The sequence below is a fragment of the Neovison vison genome, chromosome 6, assembly GCF_020171115.1.
Source record: "Neovison vison isolate M4711 chromosome 6, ASM_NN_V1, whole genome shotgun sequence".
In the NCBI taxonomy this organism is placed as follows: Eukaryota; Metazoa; Chordata; class Mammalia; order Carnivora; family Mustelidae; genus Neogale; species Neogale vison.
This window is the reverse complement of record NC_058096.1, coordinates 62,344,319-62,365,245: the sequence shown is the minus strand read 5'-3', so window position 1 is coordinate 62,365,245 and position 20,927 is coordinate 62,344,319. Positions and strand designations below refer to the sequence as shown.

Genomic DNA, 20,927 nt, shown 5'->3' with positions numbered 1-20,927 from the left:
AAAGGGTCAGCACCTTGTTTATGGCCCACTCTAGGAAGTCTTCACAGAAGGGGACAGAGATGAAGCCATCAGAAATACATACATTGAACCAAGATCATTTGGGGCAAGAAGGTATAAACTCATGTCTCTTTCAGCCCTTCTTTCTGCAATGCCATGAGTATCAATTACATGTGAATTTTAAGTGGCTAGTATTAGTGGAACATATGATACCTTAGGGTTTTGGAGAAATAGGGCATAGGGTTTTATTTCAAAGACCACCAAGATAAATTCCTAGTGTCACCCAAAGGAATTCTATGTATTGGCCTAAAATTTCAAAATTTTGTATGCCAGAATATTTAATGTTGCTTTGATGGGGAAGATGTGATGGACTTTACCGTGAGAATAATTAGGCTTATCCAAGACTCACTTTATACGGAGGAAAGATAATACATAAAGAATTATGTAGGAGTTGGTTTGTGAACATTGGGGAGGGTATGTGTTAGGGTGAGTGCTATGAAGTATGTAAGCCTGACGATTCACAGGCCTGTACCCCTGGGGCACATAATACATTATATGTTAATTTTAAAATAAATAAATAAATAATGGGGGGTGCAATTCAGCCTTGCCAATTAAAAAAAAAAAAAGCATTATGTAGGAGGAGCCCAAATTTAATTCTAGACACATTGCTTAAATTAAATATCAATATATTCCCTCCTCTGTGCTCCAGCCTAGAGAATATAGGCTTTAATCCCCAATTCCTTCTCGCCTGAGGAAGCTGTACTAGCTGAACACAGAAAGCAGGTGGCGCCAAAGTCAACCTTATCAGACTTCCCTTTAAACATGGCTTCCCAGGACAGGGAAGCACTTCAGCTGGCACATCTAGGTATTCTAAGAGAGATTTTAGGAGATTGTTTTTCTTCTTTGCTTAGCAATTATTTTGTATTTGAGTTTTTGTTTTATTCTCACTCACTCGGTCAGCCCTTAATAATTGTAAGAAGAATTCAAACTTAAACTCATCGGTCTTTCTTCTTCTCCTGTGTGGCTCAACTAACTACAAGAATAAAATTATTATTGGCCTTGATCCTTACTGGCTGAAAGGAATGCCTGACGATCGCTGAAGCCGTGACAAATGTTGTGTTGTTGTTGTTTAAGAAAGATTATTATGAATAAATCTAGTCAAAAATCCAGGTAAAAAGCCCTAAGTACTCAGGAGAAGCAACAGAAGTGCATTGGCTAGATTTGAATGAGTCACAAAGTGTCTCCAAGTGCATGCTCTCTAAAGCAGGTGTTGGAAAATCACCTTATACTTTCTTTGAGATTTTACTGAAAGACAACCAATTGATTGAGCATCCTGCATCGAATTTGTGTAGAGACTTGCCGAAAATTCTCATATCCCGCAATTTCAGGATGCTTTATCAACCTTGTCCTTAATCACAGATTCCCTTGTAAAAGCGTTGTGGTAGCAAAGTGCAGTCCAGCATTCCCCTTGATACAGAGCCTCACTTATCATCCTGTCCTGAGGTTGAGAACCTTGTCCTGGTGTGTTGACTCAAGATTCTCAATCTTGCTACAGCTGAATTTTGTCCCTTCGGGTCAAACTTTAAATGCCTTGACCCAATTCACAAAGGCATCGCCTCTGATTCAGAAGTATTTCATGTCTTTCTATAATCCAGCCTTCTGTAGTTGATAGCAATGATGATGATGCTACCATTTACTGAATGTTTACTAGATACCACACATGTAAGTGTGCACACACACACATAAACACATATAGAATATGGCTAAATGCCAAGATATGATTTTTGTCTGTTGTATGAAAAACGTAGCAATTCTTGAATTGTGGTTCTATTTGCCTATCTATTCTTAAGGCTAATTTATGTTTACAGACTCTTGCTTTCATTATATCTGTCAGTATATAAAAGCACTTGCTGAGCCTGGCCATCTGGTGTGGGAAATAAGATTTATCATTTGCATTTCCACAAATAAGCAGAAATTTCATAACTATGAGCTAAAACGTAATTAATGATTTTGCTGATTATTCTTCCCTGAAATAGCCATTAACTGAAGTAGTCTCCTATGCAGTCATATATATCTATAATTGCATACACACTTGTGATGATTCTCCAACTATCATTCATTTACCCTTGCATTTTTTCAAGCTATTTATTTACTCTCAAAACCAATTATGAAAAGAGCAAGTCATATAAGCCCATCAAATAGCTATATGAGAGCACTTAATAAATAATAATTGATAGAAGTGAAGATACTCTTAACAGATCTATGAGATGCATTTCAAATATATAATAATAGTTCTACTAAGGATAAATTTAAGATTATTAGCACAGTACTGGGATTCCCTGTACATATCATAGACCGGCATGTGAAAGTAACAGTTAATTCTCAATTATGTCTATTAAAAGACCAATAATATGTGTGTATGGTATGTCAATGCATATATCATATATATGAGTATGCATACATATAACATATCTACTTCTCTTTGTATCTGCAAATATATGTGTGCACATACATTAGCAAAAATGTTAAATGTGAACATGTATATATATATATGCACATATATATATATGGTATTTTTCAACGACGGAATTTCTGCTTTCTCAAATATTTATTGCCCTTCACATAAAAGACTAGGTTTTTTATACTTTTAGACTTCCCCAGGTACCACTCAACTCCAAGATGTCTGAGAGATAATCTAGCCTATCCCAGCACTAAAAAATGAGATTAAGGATATAGGCAAAATTAGACTCTTTGTAAAAACCTTCTATTTCACACTATCCCTAGGACAAAACAAAAATCATTTTTGCTTGGTCCTGTGTGTGTTTAGTCTTTTTTCCGTTTTGGAAGCTGTCCTGACCCACTAATCCAAATGAATGCCATTTAAAGTATTTAGAGGAATTAAAATGATAGGGAAATGTATTACCATCTGGCCAGAAGCCCTGGGGAGTTGCCACTGATTGAACTTAAAAGCCCCAAAGGCCAAAAAGGACGGTGGTGAAGGGTGTGGAGGGTTGGCTACGAAAGGCATGGAGCTGAGACTTTGAACACCTGTATACTATTGCTTGGTCTCCAGTTCCCATTAGGTGCTTTATGCAGGATACATTATCTTCTTGAACCTAAATTCTTCACAAAAGGCATGAACCCGAAGGTAGCAGAAGTTTCCTTTATTAATACAATCCCGTAGCCATTCAGAAACTTAAAGAATTGGCCGATTGGATATTCGAATTGTTTACTCTATATCTCCGTAGCTTTCCAGATAATAAAGCTCATTTTTTACCATAACTATACTGTTCAAAGTTTATATATATTCATATTTTTAGAGCAAGTAATATTTTTAATATTCTCAAGGAGACATTCTAGTAAAACATATTCTATTGAAAATTGTTTTCAAAGGTAATGGATGCCTCCACGTTGTGTTTTGCTTGTTATGGCTATTGTTTTAAAAACACCCAAAATTCATTTGCTGAACATTTCCCTCCTTCACTGTGTAACTTCACTGTGTAGTGGTGACAGGCAAAGACTGGAACCAGCTCCTCTGTGCACTAGCTGTGTAAGTGTGTGCAATGCCCCCTACTAGCTCAGTGTAAAAAAGGGTTCATTATAATACCTGCCTCATAGCATGTCTTATATGCTTACATGCGTAAATTATCTGTAACAGTACTTTATAGTAAGTGCTGTGTAAGTATTGGTTTTATTTAGTTATTGTTGCCATTATTTACATAAAACACAGATTAGGAGGACATTCTTGAATTCAGCATTTTCCCTGTTATTTGACCTCTGATCTGATACGTTTGTAGACACTTTTGGAAACATTCGCCTGTCAGAGGACCATCGTAGGTTTAATCACACATGCACGTACACACACACACACACACACACACACAAACTAGCAGATTAATTTACACATTGATCTGAATATATGTGCAAAACTGCGAAGTGACCCTTAATTAGTCACATTTATTTCTTTTTTGAACATCATTGTCTAAGCGTTCAGTTTTAAATCTAAAAATCTTTGTTGTGAAAAACACGAACATTTTCTTCTTGTAATAGATCTATATGAACAGAAGTTTACAGAAGGAGAAAATAGAGCAAACAAAGCATAGGAGACAAGCTCTTGGGGCCTACATTTTCTGCCCCAATTATCTCCTTTCTGTCAACACACAAATGCCTTCTCCGCTTTCCTCCCCATTCGAGTCTCCCCCTTAGATCCATACCCACACACCCCAAATCGTGTCTGCTTGGGAAAACTGAGGTGGCGGTGGGAAACACAGAGGCTGCCACTCCAGGATGAATTCTGCAGGTTCAAGTCTCAGTTCTGCTTCTGGTTTGGACCTGCCCCTTAAACTCTCTAGGTTTGGTTGTCTTTGTTGTTGTTGTTGGTCCTGCTGCCTTGGCTTCTGATCCTTAAAGGGTCACAGGAAGAGTTTGGATCAGATGATCCCCTGCTGTCTCTTAAGACTCTACAAGGAGTGGGCTTATTTTCCTACTTCACGGCTATGGTGCATTCAGCCATAGTGTACCTTGGAAACAATTCCCCTTCCCATTAACAAATAAGTAATTACCACTTCCCCCTGAGGAATGAGAGGTTCAGATTGGTCCCATGTTTTATTGATGGAGACACTGGAATGAATCAGCTGGAAGAACCCATGTCTTGGGGCTGAAGGACCCTCACCGATGTTTGGCACCTTAACGGGGGCTGGCGTCACAGTGCCATTTAGAGCAGAGAGTGCAAGAGGAGGTTGGGTGAAGAGGACCCCGCTGCACCAGCAGGTGACACCTCAGTGATAGCTTTCCCCAGCAAGAGCATTTCCTATTCAGAAGTGTTCAACCACTGATACCCCCTGAGATATTTACCACTCAAGGAGAAGGATTTCGGAAAGATGGGGAGCCCTTCTTGGGCTGTACATAGCACACTGACTTCAAGGTGCTGGTACGTGGCACATTCTCACCTCCAATCCTGTGAGCTGTCACCTGGGACGTAGAGGGAGTCCGGATGTAATTATTCTCTTTTCTGTCTCTTTTGCCTTGCAGGGCCTGGGTCGGTGAGAGGAATAAATGGATCCATCAGTCTGGCCGTACCACTGTGGCTGCTGGCAGCATCTCTGCTCTGCCTTCTCAGCAAATGTTAATAGAATAAAAATTTAAAAATAATTTAAAAAAACACACAAAAATGCGTCACACAGGATACAGAGAGAGAGAGAGAGCAAGATGGGGGGAGACTGTTTATTTTACAACTTTGTGTGTTTATAAATGAAGGGGGAAATAAGAAAACAAAGAAGAAAATACACTTAAAACCATTTTAAAGTCCATCAATAAAAACTAAACTATAAGTCAGGGTGGGAAAAGTTCTACAAGGATACGTGTATAGTGAAGCAAATGTATACTATATAAAGACTACATCATGCTAAGAACAGCCGGATGTTGTAAAAATAAGACCCGTGAAGAAGTATCAGATGGATATTAACCCCCCACACACACTTTATCCTTCCTTCATTCTTTTTCATCTGTGGGGAAAGAAAAAAAATAAGGTCTTGCCTTTGGTGTTTATATTTCCATCATCTTTTTATTTTGTTCATTTCATTTGAGCTGACTCATAGCCATGTCAGACTATCAGTGGAATTCACGCTGGAATCCCGTGTTGAGTCTTTTACCTGGCTTTCCTGCCTCCACTATCTTTCCAACTTTTAAGACCATCTCTTGCCCCTCCAGTGTGTTATATCTCCCCCACATCCAACCCAGAGACTCCCTTTCACCCCTCTTCCCCCCTGGCTGCTGCTTCTCTTCACCCCCTACTACACCCTCCAGCACTAGTCATGCCGCAAATGCTAGGAAGTGCCATTTTAATTTTCTCCACTGTGCGCGCGTGCTCAAGTCTCTCGCTCTCACGTGGGTGTACATGTGTGTGAGCGTGTGTGTGTCTCTCTCTAAAGCATGCCAAGGGAATGGTCCATGTGTACATAGACTCATTGTGCTGTAGATACTGTCCCACATTGTAACCGTGAGATGCGGCTGTGACAAGTTGCTGGGGGACATGGTGGGGAAGGAGGCATGGAGCAGGGCTCCTCACCCTCCCCCATGGCTGTCACATGACATTAGTGTGTATCAACACCAAGCTGTGCCCCTTCTAAGGGCAGAACCTCATATTCCTCCTAGTCCAATCATCAGAACCCAGTCAAGAGTCACTCAGAATATCACTGTAAATGAAAGTGCCTACTATTGATGGGGTGAGCAAACAGTAGAAAGAATCAGTGACGTCAATGAGGTGACCTAGGAGAGATTTCTGATTTCACTCTTGTTTCCTGAGTCTGAGGAATTCGTGTATTTCCTGGCTTTTTGCAGGCTCGCTGCAGGAGTGAGTAGCATGTGTTGAGTAAATCCCAAGAACCAGGAAGGTCTCCAAGTGTTAACTCCTCGTGAAAGGATGATGAGCCACATGGAGATCCAAAGCAGCCCTGTAATGCCCCTTTCCTGATCTTCAAATAACACTGCATTTGGCCCATGGATTCCCTTGAGCAGAGATTGTTTCCTATTTCAGATAAAACCTAGGGAGAGTGAGCAAGGCAGGAAAAATAGACAGATGCACAGGTCCCTACTCATCTTGTAGAGATGTTGGCAGAGCTCTAGACAAAGCATTGACCATAACAAGAAGGAATTCATTCCTTGTGCTCCTTTGCAGATATTTGTCCTGGTGTTATAAGCTAATACTTTATTTGGTGGCCTGCACGATCTCTTTTTTGCTCCACTGGTAATGTTTGCAGCACCATTGTTGTAGTGGTCCGTCATTTTCCTAGGCCAGGCTGCTGGAATATATTCCACCTTCCCTGCTCACTTTTGGCTTCTGATTCCTGAAAAAGATACTGTGGGGGATACGATGTCTAAGTTTACATTGACAAGAGTCATCTGAAATGGGAGCTAGTTTCTTCCTCAAAAGAACTGGGAAACTTGTGATAATTTAGGTAGAAGTTGTATGCATACCACAAAGCTTGGTATCGCTGCAACACCAGGATTTTCTTAGGAAAGGTCTTGCAGAGAGAGCTGGCTCTCTGTCTGTAGATATCTTTGTCAGGAAAATAACCATTGCTTTCACTTAAACTATAGGAGGTATTGGAAGTGGTTTGGTTTATGAAAAGACAGAGGATTATTATTGAGGTCATAATTAAATGTATTTCAGAAGAGCCAAATATGGTACCTCCTCTAGTTTCGGAACCTGAAAAATAGTTGTCACCGAATATAAAACAGGAAACTTCCTAACTGCAAATAGAAAAAGGAAGGAAGAGAGAAAGGAAGAGAGGAAACGAGGGAAAAAGAGGAAAAGAGGGAAGGAAGGAAGGATGGAAGGACCTGAAATTTCTGATAGGATTTATTAATTGAAGGCTCTTTGCAATGAACCTTGTTTTTGAAGGTAATGATCTCTTTGATAAGCAACATTTTAAATCTGTTCTAGGGGATTCTATTGTTCATTTTGGAAAGCTTATCACCAGCCTTCTTTTATGATTTTGCAGTTTAAACATGAAACAGAAGGGCAAATTGGGCTTGGGGATGGATAAGAGTATTTGTGGCAGATCCTCGCATAGTACAGAAATTCTTATCCCAGAAAATAGCTTCTAACATATAGGGAAGGTGAGCCATATTCCTATCCAGCATCAATGTATTGACAATCGGGGTTTCTCTAACATTTTGGTCTTAGTACAGGAATAAAAGTTTATCATCATGGGTGATAAGTGTTCCCCACATATTGAAGAGCCAGTCACATCCTTAGGTGGCAGCTTTAGAGGAATGCATGCGAAATTAAAGATATATAAGAAAAGAAAAGTAGCAGGAGTTAATTTGGTTTAGTATCAGTTTCAGGAACAGATCCTTGTGGCATGTGACATATCTTAATCATACACCTACATTTCGTATTGTCTCCACCCTATCATAACGACAAGGTCTTGATTTTATGGAAGGAGATTCTCCACTGAAAGGAATGTCTGCCTTGTCAGCACCATTTGTTCCCTGAGTTTTAATATACTGGACCATATATTAAACATAATTAAACATACATTGAATATTGTGGTGTTTGCATATATCTCTGACAGGATCTGGGGATTTTTTAAAAAACTGTCCTGGCTCCTGTTTCAGAGCAAACATTGGCCCCAGAAATCTCCTAGGTTTGAGAACATCTCTAAGCAATGTGAAGAATGGAGGAGAACATAATTTGGAGGAAGGTCAGGAAAAAGGTAGCAGCCAGAGGACTGACACCAAGAAATTGAGTCTGAACATGGGACTTCTTGGAATTTAGTTCATCGTATTGCTCTAAATCCCTTCAAGAATCTTTTCCATTGGTAATCAAAACTTGAAACCCTGCATTGAAAAGAACCAACTGGTTGGAAATAATACCCTGAGAGGAGTGAAATTCATCAGTTAATCTGAATGGCTAACATATTTAATGTCCTCTGTATGTAAAAGCGAAACTCCACCATTCATAAAACAAAATCCTTAGAACCGACCTTCAGTTAATGAAAACAGAAATGACTTGACCAAGGGCACTTCCTGAAGAATGAGAACTATCCTAGGTTTTACAACTGCAGAATTACATCTTCTGTGCAATTGTTCATCAGAAGGTGTTGCCGTGTTGGAGGAACAGCCTTACTTGTTTTGAGACATAAAATCCCTCTGCCCTAAAACAACTAAGGCTTAGGGGGAAATTGTGTTTTCTGTTGGGGAAGAATTGTCCTATTGACCTTTGCCTTCTCTTCCAAGTCAGACAGACTTCTCCCTTGCCATGGGCATTTTTTTTACGACATATTCAGTCAACTGGGGCTATTCATAGAGACCTTGTAAAAGTACTCGTGATTTTCATGTTCTTGGAGAGAGAAACACAAATCTGTTTCTCCTCCAAAAATGGACTTACCTCCTTTGCACACAAAAACTAAACTCCTCAGCATGAAATTATTTCTGAGTTATTACCTACCAAGTTGTTAGCTTCTTAATTACTCCAGAGTCACAGTTTCCATCCCCAGGTTGGTTGTGGTTTGTTTCTATTGGCTTGTCTCCCGGAATCTCTCCTTTTGTTTTTTGCAGGCCTTGAATTATTTGTGGAAAAATAATATATATGTGTATGTATTTTTTTTAATCTTATCTTTACAGATGCTATATTTACAATATTGTATGTATTATAAGACAAATCTAGAATAATGGTTTAAACTTAAAAGGAAGAAAAGTACTGGATTTGGTTTTAAAAAAAGAGCTATGCTTCATTTGGAAAGATACGGAGCCCCATTTTTTCTATTTCGTAATTACTTGTTTAAGAGGAATTTTTTGTGGACCAAGTTCCATGGGATTAACCATGGCCTTATTTTTCTCTCCATCTTCATAAGTTTTTAGCCTGAATTTATTCTTGGTTACCAGTAACTATCATTTTTTTTAAAAGAATATAAGTGCAGTGCTATATCTAACCTATAAAAACTATTAACATTTTGGAGACAAATGTTAAAAGTACCACAAAAATGATGAGATAGGACCCTAAATTAAGAAACTCAAATTCAGTTCAGGAAGCCTTCTTCTTTTTTACGTACTTAAAATATTTCTCTTCCAAAGACTACATTTGCCCCAGTGATGTAAATTTTCCATCATGGTTGGCATAATATCTGTAAACATCTCACTAAATGCAAAATGGAGTTTACATTTATGTGCATACTCGTGGAAGAGAAGTAAACTATTCTCATTTGCATGTAGCTGTGTTGTCAAAGGCGGCCAACTGAAATTCAAGAGAGAATTTGTTTTCACCCAGCAATGTACATCACTTTCCTCTTGGCAAGGAAGCTGGTGTTAACGTTAGGTTTAGGTTTAACATTTACACCAGCGCAAATGTTTATGGATATTATGGAAAACTTATTTTAAAATCTTGATTTCCTTTCAGTGCATTTACATACTGTGTGCTGATTAATAAATTAGGCACCAATCATGTGTAAATCAATGTAAATCACTAGTTTATGTACATAATATAAACTATGTAAACTTCATTTTTCATGCAGTGCCCCGGTTCAGCTAAATCTATGAATCTTAAAGAAAAAAGTCAAATACAAATAAATAAAAACTAAAACATTTTACAGGTAAGAATGGGAAGGAGTATGACTAAAGCCCCGAACAAGAAGGTTGCCTCAGCAAGAGGAAGCAGACCCACAGGAACTATTAAAGCTTGACATCCTGCTCAAGTCACAGGGACCTGGGTCCTTAGTTCCTGAGAGACCTAAGTGGATTTTCTCCCAACTGTTGTCACAGTTGTTTCATCTGACCCCAAAGCAAGGGAAATGAGGAAGGCATTTCAAGGGCTCATGTGTCTGTTGCATCAACTCCCAGTGTCTTCTTGTTACTTCTTACCCACCATCTAGGATGGCTTATTTAAATAGATCCAAGGAAGTCACCTATAGCCTGGTGAGCAAAATATTACTCAGTTTTTATTTTCCATCAGACAAAGACATTGGGAAAGCTTCTTTGTCATCTTGATTCGAAGAAATTATAGGATGTAAGAAATACGTTATATCCTTGAGAAATATCTTGCCAAGTTACCCTAGGAAATGGTTACTTTTACTTAAGCTGATAGACCTATATTTCTACATATCTATCCTGAATATTGCAAATGAGGACAAAATTACTTTAATTGGGAGTATCTCTCTCAGGCACGTACTCTTGGAGTCTTTTTGAAGGGTCTGATGTGTTTAAGAGAGTGATATATATGTATTTTCTATAATCTGAACAGCCACAAAGAGCTATCAAAGAGATGACTTTGGAAATCATAGGAACTTCCTGTATGGACATTACAGAATAAATTTAGGTCAGATTAACACTTCACTTAAAGTCCACCCGTCCACCCAAGATAAATGGCAACTTTAAGGTAAAGCAGAAAGTCAAGAGAATTGGATTCTGGCTAGGGTCTGGCCACAAATCAACTAAGTTACCTAAAGCAAACCATCCTGAGACCTGATTTTCTCATCCTGAAAGTAAGGAATTTGGATCCCTTCTCTAGAACCTCTGTCATCTCTAAACTCTGATTCTGAATAAGAATTTCATGCTCATGTAGCTTGTGGCCAGCTGCTTTGTCACCCTCCAGTTGGCCTCTATACCACACCTTCGTTTCTTGGAACCATCATCGCATCATCTCCATTTCAAAAGCCAAAACTTTTACAATACAGCGTCCCTGGACTGGTTCTAAAATTCTCTTCTGACCAAAACTTCTTAGCACTGTAGAGAAGGGACACATTCAGACGACACGGAAGGCTTTGAAATAGTTGTCGTTGTTTCCTTACAATAAAAAATCTAACTTGTTGAACTGTATTTTAATAACCTTTCATAGGAAGGAAAGTAGCCAGATTGAGTGTAATGCATGTGGTGCCTATGAAAGGAAACATCAGGGGTGTTTTTTGGTTTTGTTTTTGTTTTCCTCCTCCTGGGCCAAGTGCCTCATTTTAGTAAACCTGTGTCCTTGAAAACTCTGCCTGTGATGATGGCAATGGACACGTGGGACCAGGCAATTTCAAAAGACTGTTCTGTGAGAAATAGGCAAAACGATACATTTTATTTTGTAAGGAATGTCTCATGGCATGAGTTTCCCTAAACTTCACTGACTGTTGTGAAGGCTGAGAAGGCAAAAAAGTGAACAGAGAGAACAATTCCCATTTTCAAAAAGTACAGGTCAATATTATTTAAAGAAGACAGGTTAAAAAGAGGACAAAAACACATTTCAGGAGGTGACAGAGTCAAATACAGTAAGAGTTGTTGTGAAGGCCAAGATCGAACATCAAGTTCAGTTCTCTGGGAAGAAGGTACGCAGAAATGATGCTTCTCAGGCAGTTAATGAAGAATTATTCTCTTGTGCTTTGTTCTGAATGGACAGAGCACAGGCCCACTTTTCTGAACCCATCAAAGCGTAGCCCCACACTATTCCTGGAGCTTTTCATTCACTGCCTCAGAGAACAGAATCTGAGTTTCGTCGTGTATGGAAGATCAGGGATTATCCGTAACTTCCCAGCATTAATATCACTTGATGTAGATAAGGATGTGGGATCCACTTAGAGCGCTTACAGAGCTCTCTTTAAGTGGGAGAATGACCTGCCCATAGGACAACTCCCCATTTTCATGGATAGTTCAGAGGTCTCTGAGTGGTGCTTCTGGATCTACTCCTATAGCTACATTACATTGTCCTCTGCACAAGCCTTCTCTATCTAAAGCCAGGCACAGAGTAAAAATCTGCTTCTTGCAAATGGAGAAAATACATGGAACTACTAGCTTCATGGCATGTGGCCGTAATTCTAAGCTATCTGTGGCCTTTTTCGGACCCATTTCCCTAAGTCTTCGCTCTTCACCAGAGAATGTAAATGGTTCATTCTGGTGATTATGGCCACGTCCTGCTCCCTAAGTATTCGCTGGGATTGGGGGAAGGTTAAAGGGGAAAAGATGCAGGGGGGAGAAAAGTATGGGACAAAACCTCTGTCTTCTTTCCCCCCACCCTGCCTCACCCCTGCCTTCTCACTGCTCTACTGAAGGGTGTATAAATCCTGCTCTTGGTTAGAATTCTCCTTATTAACAGTGTTATATACATATAAATATATATATATATAAATATATTCCTTTTTTTTTTTCAGCCCTGTAGACATAAACAGAACTTTTCCTTGATGATACAAACACATGGCCATTTTTTATTTGGGTTTTTTGTTGTTCAAAGTTTATTTTTGTTTATTGGGTGGATTTTTTTTTCCCTGGATACTAGCTCTGTGAAGGAAAATAAAAAGCGCAATGTGTGTTAAAAAAAAAATTAAAATTAAAAGAAGCTTTTTTTCTTTTCTTTTAAAATGTATTTAAATTCTGTTTCTCTCTTCTGTTACTTTACGCGTATGAATGCTCTGCTCTTCTGTGAACTTAAAACAAAATGAAATAAACGTGAAAAGGAGATGTGTCTTCATTGACCTGAGTCAGTGATCTTGTGGTTGACTGTACTGCCTCTTAGAGGTTTTCATGAAGAAGACAGGAAACGAAGCCAGTGATGACAATAATGGGAGGAAGGGATGGACAAAGTACCAAAGCATCACTGGAAGGTTCTATCCGTGTCTCTCCTATCACAGAAATAATGTGGTATTTACAATAATTGTCTTCATCTAAGCAAAGAGGTTCTCTGCAAGTTTTTCTTTTTCTCCCTTCAGGAATCAAAAAGAAAGAGCATTAATTACTATTGGGAAGCTACAGATAAAGCATTAAGAAGTTCTGGATTGTTAGACTTGAGTGAAACCTTAGGACATGATCCCAAAAAAAAAAACATGAGGGGGTATACTCTTTCTTTAAAGTCTCCATAGTAGGAGTATCTTTAACAATTAGCATTTTTGTTTGTTTTGTTTTTTTTTAAAGAGAGAGTGAGCATGATGGGGGGATGGTCGGAGGGAGAAGCAGACTCCCCGCTGAGTAGAGAGCTGACTTGGGACTCAGTCCTGGGATTCCAGGATTATGACCTGAACTAAAGGCAGTGGCCCAACAAACTGAGCCACCCAGGTGCCCTTTAAGGATTAGTTTTAATGAGATCCTACCTGATAGCAATAGAAGGAATGAAATTACTTTCTAAAGCCACCTATTTTTTTTTTTTTTTCTGCTTAAAAGTGTAGTTAATCCATTATACATCAGAGTGATTGGAAGGGTCTGAAGCTTGACTCTTTAGTAGCCAAATTAGATCAGGAAAAAAACAAGAGAACTTATCCCAAATCAGAGTGGGTGACTGGGGTAGAGGCTGAGGAAGTAAGCATTTGTGATCAGCTTCAATAACTGGCAAAAGGTCTCAGACAGAAGCAAAACCCCATGGTCCCCTCTGGTTTAAAGAGACTGTTTAAGGGCCCAATCTCCCCAAATTTGAATTTTACATAAAATTCTGAAAAGTGCCTTTTTAAAATAAGTTTTCCAAACTCAAAGTTAAAGACACAGTTCTCAAACAAAATATCCCTCACATCAGAAATCAGGGTGCCCGGGCGCCTGGGTGGCTCAGTGGTTAAGCCGCTGCCTTCGGCTCAGGTCATGATCTCAGGGTCCTGGGATCGAGTTCCGCATCAGGCTCTCTGCTCAGCAGGGAGCCTGCTTCCTCCTCTCTCTCTGCCTGCCTCTCTGCCTGCTTGTGCTCTCTCTGTCAAATAAATAAATAAAATCTTAAAAAAAAAAAAAAAGAAAAAAGAAATCAGGGTGCCCAAGGTTCCTGAACTTGTGGCTTGTGTCTCAGTCACCTTGAGGTTTTGCCTTCTGAGTGCCTCAGAAGAAATTCCTTGTTGTATACCCCACTTTCTACTCCCTTTATATCCATTTATTTAAAAGCATGTTCAAAGCAGCAGCTGAGAGCTGGGAAGAAGGTGAGTCTGTGAATCTAACCTCTTAAGGAAAGACCCAAGTCTTTTCACCTTTGTGATCCTTTCAGACCTAGCATGGTGAATGGCTAATAATTTAGCAAACATTTGTCAGAATAGAACAGAGTTGTGTTCAAAGCAACTAACAAATGTACTTCATGTGGAACTCTTTTCTACCAATAACTGTAACCTTACCATAGTAGAACACTTCTAAATTCAAGTCTACGGAACAAAAGGCAGATTCCTCCCTCACACTCACACAAAACTGTTACACAAACATGCAACACTCTGCTGCCTGGGAGCCCAAGACTGGAGACTTAATGGTCTTTGGTTTGAAGATGAAAAGGCCCTTTCTCCTCTCTCCCTGCCAGGTTCATTCTCTTCTACTCCCTAGACTGACCCATTGGGGTGATAGGGAAAAACTGTATTCTAAGATGGCTGACCAAACCAGCAAGGGAATTCCAGTCCCTGTCTCAAAGCCCTTCCGGGTTCTTCTTTCCTACCCAGTCTCCCTTGCGTGCCAAAAGTACCAAGTATGCGGAAGTAGAAGGGTATAAATTCCCCTTCCTGCTTGTTTGTACTCGGGGTTTAGACCTTTGGAGAACAACCTCCTCTGAGCCCACCGGTGTTAAATAAACCTCCCATCCTCCAAAGTCTCCGAGTGCCGCTTGGTTCTTTCGCCAGGATCCAGTCCAGGTTCCATAATAGGGGTAGTCTTTCATCAGTTGACTCTCCCTCCCAGCCCCCAAATCTCAAACTGTTGATGATCTTCAGAAAACCCAGGGAATTTTGTTTGAGAACAGGGGTGGGGTGGGGGTGGGGGTGGGGTGTCTTCTAACTTAATCACATCTTAAAGACCCAACCATTCTCAATGAGAAGGTGCTGGCTGACTTGTCATGTGCTTTTAAAACAAGATAGTTTTTACTACATAAAGTCTGTGAAATTGGGACTAGCCGTGTTATCTCTACTTTGTGTCATTCTACCTGATCACCCTGCCGCTGTCTGGCCTCCCAGATCAAATTCGAGATCCATTGGTCTAAGGATCTTCTACCTTGGGTCTGTCTGCATAGAGAGATGCTCCTATCAGTAGACGCAGGCACCGTAGGTGGACTTGGAAACAAAAAGAGTTAGGGGTCCCTGGAAAAAGAAAGACAAGACAACTTTCAGGACACAAGAGAAGTCATCTTAGTCCCCCAGCTATTTTTGTGATGTATGCCCTACCAGCTCTTGTTGTCCAAGTACACTTCTAGCAGAATTTCCTAGGAAGTGTTAGAATTACAAACAAATGCAAAAACCTCAGTAGTTAAGGATTTAAGGGAACAAATGGAAGGCAAGAAGTCTCTATCAAGCCAGGAAATAGCCTAACCATGTCAGAGACAATAAATCAATGGTAAAACTCCCAGTGCTGCTCCAAAAGTAAAGATTGATCCAACGTACAACTCTCAAATTATTTTTGCAGGATCGAAACCGTGCCCCATAGGGTTGATGAAGTTAAAGCTAGCAGAAAACTTAAACCTGATTTTTTTTTCAGAGAACTCTTTCTTCCGTAATCAGCTATTGTGTCTTTCCAGACCCTACTCACAAATCCATTAGCTGTTTTTACAGAAGCCTGGACTCAAGGTCAACTGAAATAATTCCAGCCTCAGGACAAGCAACACCCTGCTTTCCTTACCCTGAGATAATAAGCCCAAGACTCCATCCAGTTTATACCCGGTACTCCCGCTCTCCAAGCCTGGCAAGGCTGTAGCTCTGATTTATCTGGTGGTAACCTCTGCTTCATTATAATGTCAAAGTCTCCACCCTAGGAGGGGCACAAGCGTCAGTAACATAACAGGATGCCCGTAAGAGAATGCCTTCTAAATACGCCTGCGCAACTTTATGCCTGCCTTTATGGGTGAGGACAAAGCTCCCATTTGTGACTATCCGTCCTAAACCCTAAGTAAAGAGTCCACTTATCCCTACTCAAGGAGCCACCGTCTGGAGTGATCTCCGTATTTGTTGCAAATAAAGATTACTTTGTGTGACAATCCCCTCTGGGGTAGTCTCTACCTGTAACTCTAGGAGGAGGGAACTTTGGTGACAGATCCTGATTGAAAGCTCAGGAATGGGGAAGGACACTGCCCAGGTCAGGAGAAGTGGTGTGGTTGTGATCCCAAGCAGCTCCAGAGGAAGAGTTGAGAAGCTCCCAGGCAGCTGTCAATGAAAAAGGTCCTGCATTACGGTCTCTACCCCAGCAGCCACAGGCTCTATCCACAGGCCTCTACTGCATTCACATTTTGAGCCCAAATCCCTGGACTTTGAACATAACCTCTCTGTCCCTTTATTCTTTCCTGGCTCCTAGATAATTAGTGTCACCTGTACTGCTAAATTTTTGCCTTATTCTTAATATGTTTTCCCAGGCTCTATACCAGAAGTCATGAGATGAAATTCACCCAGATACATTAATATTTCAGCAAAGTCTAGAAGAAAAAACAAAACAAAACAAAACCCTCCCAGAACCAAGAGGATTCACCAAGGAAAGAACTGAGAGCCCCTCTGGAATGGAGATGCTTCCTACTTCCGAGACAGTTAGGTTGTGTTCTTTAAAATGCTCCTCATAAACACGGCCCCCAGTTCTGGCTGCCCCTTCCCCACCTCGCCTCTCAGCAGCCTGGACCAGCTACAATAATACTGTCCTGAACCGATTTCAGCAGGACTAGAGTTATGCAGCCTGGCCAAGAAAGGAATGAGCCAAGAGGAGGCCTGGGTCATGGCCATTAAATACACATGGGCTTTCCTAAGACACACACATTCCTCTGCCCCCTACACTCGTCATGCAGCTGCATTCTAGGACCTGGGCAATCTGTCTCAGGGCACGCACGACCAGTGTTAAATGAGAAAAGATACACACAGTTCTCCCTCTGCATCTGTTAGTCCTTGTTTTACTAACTCCATCTTTCAGTGAAAAAAGCCTGGCTCAGGCTTTCTCTTGTTTTTCTAGAAGGATCATATCCTTCTCCCTAAGTAACAACATTCTGGTATTTTTTTCTCTTTAATCCTAATTTGTGATAAAATAATGGTACTTTAAGGATGACAAGATATTTGGATATTAAGTAATTGGACTAATAAGAACTCCAATTACCTAATTCTGCCTCACATTCTAATTTTTTCTCTTTTTTTATGAATTCTTTGAAGTTAATATTTATGAAATGTAGTAATACATAGCTGGATTTTTTTTCATGAAAATAACACTCATATAGTCTTGGTATTATGTATCTCCACTTTTTGGATAATATAGTTATGCAGTATTTATGTATAATATATTTATAGTCACTGTTCGGACTACTGTTTTGCATTGATTCACACTGTAAATTAATATGGAGAAGAAACAAGAGATGAAAACACAGGAGAGTTAGTTTTCCAGTGTTAGCGACATAGACCTAGAGCCCAGGGCCACCGTGAACTGTCATGCCAGATCTTTTCAGGAAGGCAGCTATGCTCACCACTATACCACCAACGCCCGCTGCCAGATCTTTTCAGGAATGAAATGAGCCTGTCTTCCTTCCTTCCTTCCTTCCTTCCTTTCTTTCTTTCTTTCTCTCTTTCTTTCTTTCTTTCTTTCTCTATCTCTCTCTCTCTCTTCTGTTTAAAGTAACCTAAATAGCCACTAAGATTTTCATTTTCCCAAAGTCCCTTTGAAAATAAAGAAGTATTAAAGCAGAGGTTAAAACAAGAATTCCTGGTGACTAGTGTCACTGTTTTCATTAACATTTTAAATGGTTATTTTTAATGGTACATTTAACTAAAGCTAACTTATCCATGGGAAGAGAATATGGCCATTAAGATCGGCATCTGTTGAACAAACTGAGGCCCATGTTCGGTGATGCATGATTATAACACCAAGAATATGACACGCTAACAGCAGCCTCATTAGCATTAATTGCTGCCTTTTGTCTCACTTAAAATCTCCTGTATATATAACATTTGTTAAATACGTTACTGTTTTTGAAATAAATGCACCCTAAAATATTATCCCATTGCTAACAAAGGAACTAATTCAAGCTTGGCATGGGTGACGTGATGATGAGAAGAAAAGAGACCTGATAGTGATGACACGGCCTGACAGTGTCCTCCTGACAAGGGTTCACATCGGCATGCGTGGCGCCTCAAATGCAAGGTCACTTCTTACTATTGAACAAGTTGTCCAATGGGAGTACCAGGAAATACCTCTGGAGAGGCGTGAATACACAGATGCCAGTTACCGTGCTTGCCTTCATTCACTTGTTTGTTCACACACAAGTCTCCATGAGGAGACTAGTGTGGACCAGGCACCACGTTTAATTATTTACCTACTCCCCAAGCACAAGCTCTTGTCCTCTGGACCTCCTGTCTGGGGAGACAGACTTTGTTTTTGTTTTAAAGATTTATTTATTTATTTTAGAGAGAGGGAGCAAGAGAGGGCGGTGGGGAGAGGTGCGGAGGGAAAGGGAGACAGAGAATCTTCAAGCAGACTCCCCACTAATTGCGGAGCCCACCTTGAAGCTCAGTGCAGGGCTTCATCCCAGGACACGGAGATCATGACCAAGCCGAAAATCAAGAGCCGGCTGCTTAACCAACTGAATCACCCAGGCACCCTGTTCTTTTTTTTTTTTTTTTTTTTTTTAAGATCTTATTTTTAAGTAGTCTCTACATCCAATATGGGGCTCTAACACATAAACCCAAAATCAAGAGTTACACACGCTACCAACTGAGCTAGCCAGGCACCTCAGGAAGACAGATGTTTAACAAAGATTTATAAGTCAATCCTTTCATAATGCAAATAAGGTATTTTAACATCCCATTTATAGTTCTGCCATTTGATCAAACAGACTATGTATGCCTAGAGCTGTGTGTAGGTGAAACTGGGATTCACTAAAAATGGGGCCATGAACACTCTATGAACGGAGAGGGCAACTTTTCAGAACTCTTTACCCATGCAGTGTCCTAACCTTTTTCCTTTTCCTAATGTCCTTTTCGTTTTAAATTATTTGATTATGAAAGGTACTTCTGCTGTTTTCTCAGAATATGTCACACACACACACACACACACACAGAGCAATGTTTCCTCAACTTTAAATTTCACAGCTGGCCTGCATCATTATCCCCGCTGTAATTTCCCCCATTTATGATCTGTCACTGAAAACAGGTTTAGTGTTTTGGCTACACCCTTGTCAACACACCACTCATTTATTCATTCATTACCCATTTATTTGTGGGTCCTTACTCTTTGCCAGTCTCTGTGCCAGGGCCTGGGACGCCCTTGCAAGTAAAGGTGAGTGCTGTTTTTCGATCCTTATCTCTACCCGTTTACTCAAGCTACTGGTTGAGAAGAACATTTTGAGAGAGCATTAACTGAGGTGACATTGTGGCAGCAAATCAGCATTGCACATTCAAAGAAATGGATGTGACGCTCATGGGTGATGGTCGAGGGCTTGCTGTCTGAAGAGGAGGTGATGAACATATGTGAGGGCTGTGTGGAGGTGCACAGCCTTGAAAGCTGGCTTGGGGAAAGGAGGAAGAGGAGAGAGAATCTCCTGAAGAATGGTCAAGAACACAAAAGAATATCACATTCTTTCATTTACATCTCCCCACTTCTGGGCATGGAGAGGGGCTAGAGGTTGAATTGATCCCCCATGCCCAATGACTTAATCAATTGTGCCTATGTAATGGGGCCTCCACAAAAACCCTAAAGGACTGTGTTCAGAGAGCTTTGGGGTTGGTGAGCATATGGAGGTCTGTGTTCTCTGAAAGCGTGTGGAAGCTCTATGCCCTTTCCCCACACCTTGCTCTGTGCACCTCTACCATCGGGTTGTTCCTGAGTTACGTTCTTTTATAATAAGCTGCTGATCTAGTAAGTAAAATGTTTCTCTGAGTTCTGTGAGCTGCTCTAGGAAATTCATTGAACCCAAGGAGGGGGGTTGCCCATAAGAGCTTCCCATTTGTAGCTTTTTTGCGCAGAAGCAGTGCAGGTTACCTGGGTGTGTGATTGGCCTCTGAAAGGGAGGGGTGATTGTGTGGACCTGTGCCTTTAACCTATGGGGTCTGACACTATCTCCAGATAGATGGTGCTGGAATTGAATTGAATTGAATTGTAGGACACCCAGCCAGTGTGTGAGAATTACATGTTGGTGGGGGACCCCTTCCCTCTCTCTCTCTCTCTCTCTCTCTCTCTCTCTCACACACACACACACACACACACACACAGAGGAAATTCAGCTCAGAATCCCATTTAGTGGTCATTTGCAAGACAAAGAGAGAGCTCAGGAGAAACCAACCCTGCCAGCCTCTTGATCTTGCACCTCCAGCCTCTAGAAATGGGAGAAAATAAATTTCTATTAACGGATCCACCAGAGTGTGCTGTTTTATGCAGAAGTCTCATACAGAGAGCAAATTCATTGGTCCATGTGAAGTTTTGCTGAATGTTTTTACTTTTCAGCCTTAGGGTGAAGGTAACAGGAGCATGTATTTTTACTCTCACTCCAAATATGAAGGCAAATCATGGAGTCCCATAAAGTAGTGAATTGTGTAGGTAAGGGTAAAAAACAAAAATTAGATGTG

General features: G+C 40.5%; 1 protein-coding gene across 2 annotated transcripts in view; it reads left to right on the top strand.

The window, feature by feature from the left end:
- Positions 1–8,038, top strand: part of LOC122908525 (limbic system associated membrane protein) — a 656,564-nt gene extending 648,526 nt beyond the window's left edge. For both annotated transcript variants that reach the window (XM_044251433.1, XM_044251434.1), the window contains one exon: positions 5,029–8,038. In XM_044251433.1, coding sequence (XP_044107368.1) covers positions 5,029–5,126 — 98 coding nt within the window. In that variant the 3' untranslated portion in view covers positions 5,127–8,038. The remainder of the gene's footprint in view (positions 1–5,028) is intronic.
- The last annotated feature ends 12,889 nt before the right edge of the window (positions 8,039–20,927 follow it).